At 31.2% G+C, this 10,105-nt stretch overlaps 1 protein-coding gene across 1 annotated transcript; it reads left to right on the plus strand.

Annotated features, from left to right (window-relative positions):
- The first annotated feature begins 5,835 nt into the window (after window positions 1–5,835).
- LOC111680662 (succinate dehydrogenase [ubiquinone] iron-sulfur subunit-like) lies at window positions 5,836–6,991 on the plus strand. Its single transcript, XM_023442343.2, has one exon. The coding sequence runs from the start codon at window positions 5,911–5,913 to the stop codon at window positions 6,853–6,855; it is 945 nt and encodes a 314-aa protein (XP_023298111.2). The 5' UTR covers window positions 5,836–5,910; the 3' UTR covers window positions 6,856–6,991.
- Window positions 6,992–10,105: the final 3,114 nt, after the last annotated feature.

Raw genomic sequence — 10,105 nt, forward strand, 5'->3', positions numbered from 1 at the left:
TTTCAGTCAGTCTAATGACTATGTACTATCTAGTGGATCTACTTAAGTTATTTATCGACTGCAGACTGGTCAATTTACTAACTATAGGTTATAATCCGGTCAGTTTACCCAATATAGTCTAGCACTACTATCGACTATAGACTGGACAATATATCGACTAGATTGTACTTATCAATAAAAGATCAGTCATTCATTCGACTTTAGTTTAATCAGTTTATTTACCCACTGAAGTTTGGTCAATTTACTAACTATGGTCTAGTCAGTCTATAGATTATAATCCGCTCAGTCTTTCGACTAAAGATTAGACAGTATATCGACTAAAGTGTAATGATAAGTAATAGTCCAGTCATTTTATCGACTTTATTCTAGTCAGTCTATGGACAACAGTCAGTCTATCGTCTATCCCCTATAATCCAGTTAGTTTGTCGAACATAGTCTAATCACTCTATTGACTACAGACTGACCAGTCTATCGACTAAGTTTTCCGACTTTAAGCAATCTATCAACTATAGTACGATCAGTGTACGGATTATAATGTTGTCAATCTATCGACTATATTTTGGACAGTATATCTAGTATATAGTATGTACTATAGTGTAACAATAATTTATAGTCTAGTCAGTCTATCGGCTATATCCTAGACAGTATTTCGACTATAGTCTAATCGTTCTATAGAATATAATTTAGTCGGTATATGAACTATAGTTAAATCAGACTATCGATAATAATATAGTAAATTTGCCGGTTATAAGTTTATCGACTATATTCTTGTCAGTCTAATAATTATAGCCTGGTCAGTCTAACTAACTATGGACATAATAGTATGTTGGCTTTTGACTATGATTTAGTTAGTTCAATAGAAACAATCTAGTTAATCTATCTACAATAGTCTTTTCAGTCTAACGACTATAGTTTAGTCATTCTAACGACTATAGTCTTGTCTGTCTAATGACTATAGTCTAGTCAGTCTATGAACTGTCTTGTCAGTTTATTGACTATAGTCTTATCGATAATACTATAGTTCGTTTAACGGCTATAGTTCAGTCAGTCTACTGGTCACTCCATTAGTCATGATTTAGACAGTTCAATAGCTACAATCTAGTTAGTCTGTCGACTGTAATCTAGTCAGGCTATCTATTATAGTCTGGTCAGTCCAACGACTGTAATCTAGTCAGTCCGTCGGCTATAGCAGAACTAGTCTATCGACTGTAGTCTGGACAATCTATCGTCTGTCGACTGTACTCTATAGTCATAGCAAACCCTTGACTATAATCGTGTATATATGGTGTAGGGTGTAAAAACATATAAAAATTGTCATCTTTAAACATGTGTGCAGACTTAAGACCTCAGATCGGCTAAGGCGTTAATTTGAATTGTCAATAAAAATATTTGAAAGGCATCAAATTGTTGCAGTATCCCAAAGCAAACAAATACACAAAAATACTTCAAGATTTAAATACATTTATCCTTCAACAGAAATAAATTAATCCTAAGCCAAGAAAAGAAAATCCAAAAAAATCGTGTAAATTAAAAACTAGACAAACAGACAATTTAGAACGACTTAGGGTAAAGAAATACATAAATATCTTTAATGTAAATTGTCTGTCTTATTGCCTGTTTGGGATTTGTCTGTCTGTCCGTCCATCAAACATTTGAATGTCACGTGTAATTATTATTTCTTCCACATGTTGACATAATTTGTGTGAAGATTATTATTATTGTTCTTGTTGTTGGATAGATTTATATAAGAATGTTTACTATCCAAAATGGAATTTCATCTCTAAGTAACGGTGCTAAAGAAGGGTGCTTAAATACAAAAAAAAGACACACGACAAGTTGTACAATTTGTGTTGGAATTAGGGCGATATATAAATAATTTCTCTTTTATTGTAATTCTTATGTCATGTCTAAAAAGATAATATTTTTTCTTTCCCAGTTAATTAAGTGTGTGTGCTTGTTTTTTTAGTTTTTCTTTAATTTTGGAAAATGCTAAAAGAAATTTTTAACATAATACCCATATTTCCTGTAATTTTTTAGAAATTGATTTACGAAGGCGTGTTTTTTGTATTAGCATACATTTAATTTCATTTCGATATTTAAAATTTCCTTTAAAAAAAACTTCAAAATCAATTAATTTTAATTTGTATGTAGTAAACCATAGATTGTACTTTGTGTTGTTCGTTCGATGTCAGTGTAAATTTATTTTGATGATTTGACATGGAACTCGAAGTGACATGTTACTAGTGAAAACGTTTAACAGAAATTAATCAAAATCTTTAATTGGCACACAATGGAAATGTGTGCGAGGGTAGATTTGAAAAGGATTTAAAAATATATGTAAGACTCATTATTGTCTGGGCAAACAATATATTTCGTTTGAAATCAGTTAAATCGGCGGCAGATCCCTAAACAATGATCCAATTGATAAAATTGTGAAATTCCGCGATCACTGAAAACCCGACTGTTGTATAAACATTTGAGAAAATAATAAAAATCTGTGATCACTCTGCAAAAGTGATCTATCTGAACTTTTGTATAAAAATTTGAGAAAATAATAAAAATCTGTGATCACTCATAAAGGTGATATATATTGAGAAACTTGAAACTGATTGGACTACAGTCGATAAACTGTGTAGAAAATATTCGATAGAAAGACTATATTATAAGCTATTATAGTTGCTAGAAAACTGTCAATAGACTGTTTCGACAATTGTCAATTCACAGACAGAAATCTTCTTTACAGGGTGACAGAACTGTTTTAAAAGAAACTTTTTCTTTATTCTCTTTTAAAGAAACTCCGTATTAATTGCATTGATTTATTGTTGTACGAATAAGAAGAATAACAAAACAAAACAAGTTTCCGAGTACGGGTAACTCCGTACCGCGATAGAGATGAATGATATTCTTTCTCTCTCACGCAAAATCAAAAGTTTCCTAGTGAGGACTGGCAGTTACAAAAACGAAGCTACGACCGTAACGCGGAATACGTACAATCGTAAGGCGTTGAAATGGAATTGCTTCTTCTTTATCTTACGATTCCAATTTTTAATCAATGCGTAACTAAATGCGGAAACGTAATCGAAATACAGAATAGGGGCGATTAGTTCAAATAACTTTTCAATCTAACTACTCACAATAAAATGTGTTTGCAAACTTAAAAAAAAACGCATCAAACAAAAACAATTTCTGCGACAACATTCCAAAATTACAGTTGGACGCAAACAGGAAAACATCAATATCAGTTTGTTGAAAGATGTCGTAAATTACAAATCGTTGCTCATTGCAATCATGCAACTCTAAAGGGTCTTTTTGGCTAACAACAACAGCAACAACAAAGTTCGGTGTTAATGATGTATTAAGTGAAGAAAAAGAAAGAAATATTGAAAATCGCAAATCGTTTATATGTATGTATGTGATGATCTGCATCCATGCTAATACCCAGGGAGTGAGTTTCAACGTCATCCACATCTAGACTCTCTAGAGACATTTTGAGTTTTTATATGCTATACAAATGTCAAATTCAAAACTTGTTGTGTTTTTTATACCCTACATCCATTTTAGTGGGGAGGCTGTATTGGGTTTGTGCTGATGTTTGTAACGCACAATAATATTCGACCTATACCCACTTTAAAGTATACCAATCGGTATAGAATAGTTTTCTGGGTCGATTAAGCAATGTCCGTCCGCCCGTCCGTCCATGTAAACCTTGTAATCAAAGTACAGGTCGCAATTTTGAAGATAATTTAATGAAATTTGGTACATGATCTTCTATTGTCCCTTCTATTTGCGAAGCCTATTAAAAATAGTTAAGATCGGTCCATTATATCACCTAGCCGCCATATAACTGAACTCCCCGAATATGCCTTGTAGACATTGTAATCAACTTCGTGAGAAGGGTATATATAAGTTTGTAATTCCGTTTGTAATTTCTATAATATAATTTCCCGACCCTATAAAGTATATATATTCTGGATCCTTATAGATAGCGGAGTCGATTAAGTCATGTCCGTCTGTCTGTCTGTTGAAATCAGTTTTTAGAGGTCCCCAGATATCGGCGAGATCCGAATCTTCAATAATTCAGTTAGACATGCTTTCGATAAGATCACTATTTAAAATCAGCAAAATCGTTCTATAAATAACGGAAATATGAGCAAAAATCCGAGACAACCTCTGAAAATTTCATCAAAAAAGCCACATTTTTTCATGCTTTGTTAAAAAAGCAACAACAACACTGCGAATTGGATAAAGATGTACATGTGCGTGTGGAGATGTATTTGGTTTTATTCAGCTGTGTATTTTTTTGTATGTTTGGATGTTGTTCTGTTCTCACGAAGGAGATAAAGCAGTAATATGTTGGTAATACAGCTCATATTTGTTTGAGGGTGGTAATACAGTTTGACGGTGGTATTACAGTACAACGGTTAATATTTCTTTCTGCAACAGTTTATATTTGTTTGTGTTTATGTTATGTGTGACATGTGTGCAGAGATAGAAAATAAATAAAAACTGTTTTTAAAACATAATTGGTGAAGGGTATATAAGATTCGGCACAGCCGAATATAGAAATATTACTTGTTTTTGTTTAATTTTGTATCTGTTATTATTAAGAACAAACATGTAGCAAAATATCATATTGTTTTTGTTACAGAAGAAATTCTTTCGAGAAATATAAGATAATGTTGTTGTTGTTCAGTTTTTTTTTTTTTTTTGATGACAATTCGTATTGAAATTGACACGCGTCACTTGTCTTCAACTTGGGCGCTAAAGAAAACAAGAATATAGTGTAAAAGTAAAATCAAGTTTTATCTTTTGTAACGGGCAATATGAGTGATGATGGACTTGAGTGTTTTGAATCTGGTGGGGATGCGATTGTTTGGTTGGAATGTCTTGTTATTTTAGTTGTTCTTGTTGTTTTTAACCAAAAGTGACAATTAAAAAAGAAAACATTAAAGAATGATGTAAAAACGATCATATGCTTGAATTCTGTCAAATATTTATCCTTTAAATTAGGTTTTGTTTTCATAAATTTATAAATGACTAAATATGGAGATAAAAAGCATATGTTTTGAAAATTTTTTGTAAAAATAGATTTTTTTACGTAAAACCTAAAATTAGCGGTAGATCCTTAAATGTCACTCTAATGGATATAATAGTGAAAATATATAATAACTCATATTTCCCAGCAAAAATTGATCTTACACGAAAAAACTTAAGTCAGCCATAAATGCTTAATAAACGCTTCGATTTCGAAAATAGTGAAGATCGGTGATCACCTATATTTTCCACCATGAATCGATTTTTATAATGAAAATCTAAAATCGGCCGTTGATACTTATATAATGCTTTAATTGAGAAAATAGTTTAAAACTGTTATCACTTAAAATTTTCTTACTAGACTATAGGCGATAAATCGATTCTTTGCCACAGATCGATGAACAGACTAGTTTATAACATTTAAACTAAGTAGATTATAGTCAATAGATGCAATAATTAAAACCACTCCCCACACTCTTGTATAGAGTACTATTAAAAGGACTAGGACTGGTTCAAAACTAATCCAAATATATAAAAAAAAATCATCGGAGTAATCCAAAACCTACTTCTTTGTTTAAACAATGGGATTGCATGATACGCAACAAGGTTCCATGTAATACAGGCTATAGACCATGTTGTTGTGTTGGACTTACCGGATCATGTACCCCAACCATATTTATAGGGAAGTAGTTTTGGAATTATTTTAATGAATCATGTACTCTGATCGATAATCTGGTTGGCGATAATACACTTCGTTAATACTGAACTATAATAGACTGACTGTACAGTATTCGAGTGTCAAATCGTCTTAAATCGAGATATAAATTAATTTTATTAAAATATATTTCAATAACAAAATAACTTTTAACAAACCAAATGTTTCTTTTAAATTTAAAACCAACAAACCAATACCCAACTATACTCAAAGCCCTGTACACGCGTTATTTATCAGTTTCTAAAACTGGTAAATCCACAACAAAAACTTCCCCCACCAAACCGGTACAGGCCGCAAAAAAAGAAAAACCAGTTCCCGCAAAACATACACCGACAAAGGAAAAGAAACCCCAAATAAAAACTGTACAAATATATCGCTGGAAACCGGGTGATAAACCTAAAATGCAAACTTATAAAGTTGATCTAAGCAGCATTAATCCCATGGTTTTAGATGTATTACTGAAAATCAAAAACGATATAGATCAAACTTTAACTTTTAGACGTTCTTGCCGTGAAGGTATTTGTGGTTCTTGTGCCATGAACATTGGTGGCCTCAATACTTTGGCCTGTATTCATAAAACTGATACAAATCTCTCAAAACCCTTAAGAATTTATCCCTTACCACATATGTATGTTATCAGAGATTTGGTAACTGATTTTTCACAATTCTACGAACAATATCGTTCCATACAACCGTGGCTGCAGCGCAAGGATTTGAAGAATGAAATCCCCGGTTGTGCCCAATATCTGCAGCATCCTAAAGATCGTGATGTTTTAGATGGTTTATATGAGTGTATTTTATGTGCCTGCTGTCAGACTGCCTGCCCTTCGTACTGGTGGAATAGTGATCGTTATTTGGGTCCAGCCATTTTAATGCAAGCCTATCGTTGGGTTATCGATTCTCGGGATGAGGCAACCGAAGAACGTTTGAAACGTTTAACAGATCCTTATAAACTATATCGTTGTCATACTATACTGAATTGTACTAACACTTGCCCGAAAAATTTAAATCCTGCCAAAGCCATTGTTAAATTAAAGCAATTATTGGCTGGTTTAAAGACTAAAGACAAACCTAAGTTGGAGACGGATAAATTGTTCAAGGAATAAATACACAAAATACCTACATATATTTTTTTAATTAATTACATATATAAATAACTTTCATTTGTAACAAATACAACTCAAATTTATGTTCCTTCTTATGCTACTTCTTCTTATTAAAATATTACAGTATGTTCGTCTATTTTTAGCTGTTGAAATATTATTTATATGTTCTCTTTTTTCTTGGTTCTCTTCTAGTTCAGTTCTAGTTTTGTTCTAGTTCTGTTCTAGTTCTGTTCTAGTTCTGTTCTAGTTCTGTTCTAGTTCTGTTCTAGTTCTGTTCTAGTTCTGTTCTAGTTCTGTTCTAGTTCTGTTCTAGTTCTGTTCTAGTTCTGTTCTAGTTCTGTTCTTGTTCTGTTCTAGTTCTGTTCTAGTTCGGTTCTAGTTCTGTTATAGGTCTGTTCTAGTTATGTTCTACTTCTGTTCTAATTATGATCTAGTTCTGTTCTAGTAGTGAATGGGCGATATGGCCAATTTGGATACATCAACATTATTCTGTTTTTCTAATATTTTTCCTTTTGACTGTTATTTCCCGTTCATGACCCAACAAGAACAGCTAAGTTGTTTAGACATAAATTACACTAAAGTTATGAGGGAGCGAATAGGAGAGTAGAAATATCTTACGGTTTAATACCAAAGGAGGCATGCTGTTGAAGAAGATGATTATTATGATAATAATGATTAGACTAAAATAACCAATAGTCGCAAACTAAAATCCAACAAAAACCACCGACAACCAAACACAATTCTTTAAAAAATAAATAAGTTTTATTTCTTTAATTTGCAAAAATCATGAACGTAAAAATGAGAAAAAGAAAACAAAAATTCAATGAATATCGTGATCTTTGATAATATGGAATTGTTTACGATTTGTGGCCAATTTATTTTTTCTTTTTATATTTTTTCAATTGTTTTAGGTTGCATTTAAAGCGTAGAAAAGAGGAAATCGAAAAAATAAAATTAAATTTTATACATTACAAACATTTTTTTTACGTTTTCCTAAGATTTCTTTCTTGGTTCGTAGGCTTTTTGTTGAAGAATCAAATCTTAAAGTAAAATAAAAAAATAAATTGTTTTTAATCCAGTGCCCGCTTTAGTCCATGACGATGAGCATGAAAATTTGTTGGGTCATTAATTTACTAAATAAATTAAATAATTTCTTTTGCAAAATATTTCCTGCCACAAAATAGAGGCCAAATTATTTTTCATAAAACAAAATGATTTATATTTATATGTATATGCAATGTACTACGATAAAGAAAAAACTAATTTTTAGTAGAAAAATAATAATTAAATATATAATTCCCTAAATCCAGGGAAACTATAACTAAAATAGAAATGAACTAGAACTGAACTAGAACTGAACTAGAACTGAACTAGAACTGAACTAGAACTGAACTAGAACTGAACTAGAACTGAACTAGAACTGAACTAGAACTGAACTAGAACTGAACTAGAACTGAACTAGAACTGAACTAGAACTGAACTAGAACTGAACTAGAACTGAACTAGAAATGAACTAGAACTGAACTAGAACTGAACTAGAACTGAACTAGAACTGAACTAGAACTGAACTAGAACTGAACAAGAACTGAACTAGAACTGAACTAGAACTGAACTAGAACTGAACTAGAACTGAACTAGAACTGAAATAGAACTGAACTAGAACTGAACTAAAGTTTTTCTTTATACAAACAAGTTCATACTAACGATTCATAAGTAAAGTAGTTATTTAAAATCAAAATTTTTAACAATTTTTTTTAAGTTTTTAATGAAAATGATCAGTTTTTAACTCATGAATCTCATGAAAAATTGACAAATGACATATTTATTGAGAAATCAGTTATATTTTTTAATAAAGGAAGTACTTACCACATGCAGTAATCTGTAATTATAAAAAATAAATTACTGTTAAAAAATTTTGGTAAATTTATTAAATTTATATAGAATATAATATGAATTCCTGAAAGTTCAAATTCCTAGAAAACATTCAAATAATACAAAAACCTTTCTTAACATCCCTATAATTTTCGCCATATCTGTGATTCAATATTTGGCATAATTAACGCAAAACTGTCACACAAGAAAACGAGAAGATAAAACACGTGAAACTTGAACTTCGAATGAGAAGAAGGTGTCTTTTTTAAAGAGCAGAGACCTATACCAATATAAACACACATATACAATGCATACATTGAAAGGAAATGAAAACAATGTCAGTGGCACAGCTTGTTGACGCCGTAATCTGACACTAACTAAATCAATATAAGACAACAATAACAGGAACACTTTTCGAACAAAAACAACAAAATTCACATGGAGAAAACCTCCAAAATGATAAATAGAGAGAAACAAAAGAGAGCTTGAAAAAACGAAGGACATTATATGAAAATGGAATAACAATTCAACAATAATGACCATGGAAAAGCAAAAAATAAAAATATTTTAAAAGAAAAACAACACTTAAAAAAATAATTAAAAAAAAACACAACAAAATGTACATAAATAAATATGAATCATGATGAATAATAAATAAATAAAAACCAAAAGAAAATACTGAAAAATTATGAGACGACAAAAACACATCAACCACAATGACAACAACTATAACCTTGTACGAGTACAGTGTGACGTATAAGTAACATTAATTTGTTTCAAAAAAAAAAAGAAAAGAAATTAAAACAAAATATTTTTCACTGTGGATTACGACGCCTACAGTATTTTTTTAAATGTTTAGCGTTTAGTGTACACGTTTGTTTGCTTGTGTGAGAGAAATTTTGTTTAATAAAAGCTTCACTCAGTTTAATGACAAATCGTAAAGCTTTTTTAACTTTACTTGTTGTAATAGAAACAGCTTTGAAAAGCTGAAACACGTGGATGTATACTAAATACTGGTCCGTCGGTTCGGCAAATGTGCAAAAAATCATTGTAAACTGAAACAGAAACAATCAACAAATTAGAGAAGACACTGAGAGAGTCTAGGAGGTGAATGAATTGAAAAGCTTTCTACCATAAACAAACTACGTCATAACTTTTGTGTTTGTAAAAAAGTAAATACATACATCAAACTCCTCTATACGAGGTACAATTGTTCGAATTGAAACAAAACATATTTAAGGGGAACAGTGGTTTTGCAGTAATGAACTAGTAATTAACTAGAACTGAACTAGAACTGAACTAGAACTGAACTAGAACTGAACTAGAACTGAACTAGAACTGAACTAGAACTGAACTAGAACTGAACTAGAACTGAACT

This window comes from Lucilia cuprina, chromosome 3 (genome assembly GCF_022045245.1).
Source record: "Lucilia cuprina isolate Lc7/37 chromosome 3, ASM2204524v1, whole genome shotgun sequence".
In the NCBI taxonomy this organism is placed as follows: domain Eukaryota; kingdom Metazoa; phylum Arthropoda; class Insecta; order Diptera; family Calliphoridae; genus Lucilia; species Lucilia cuprina.

Excerpts from the sequence above, each read along its gene's own strand:
- LOC111680662 (XM_023442343.2), top strand. The coding sequence starts at position 5,911 with ATGTTTCTTTTAAATTTAAAACCAACAAACCAATACCCAACTATACTC.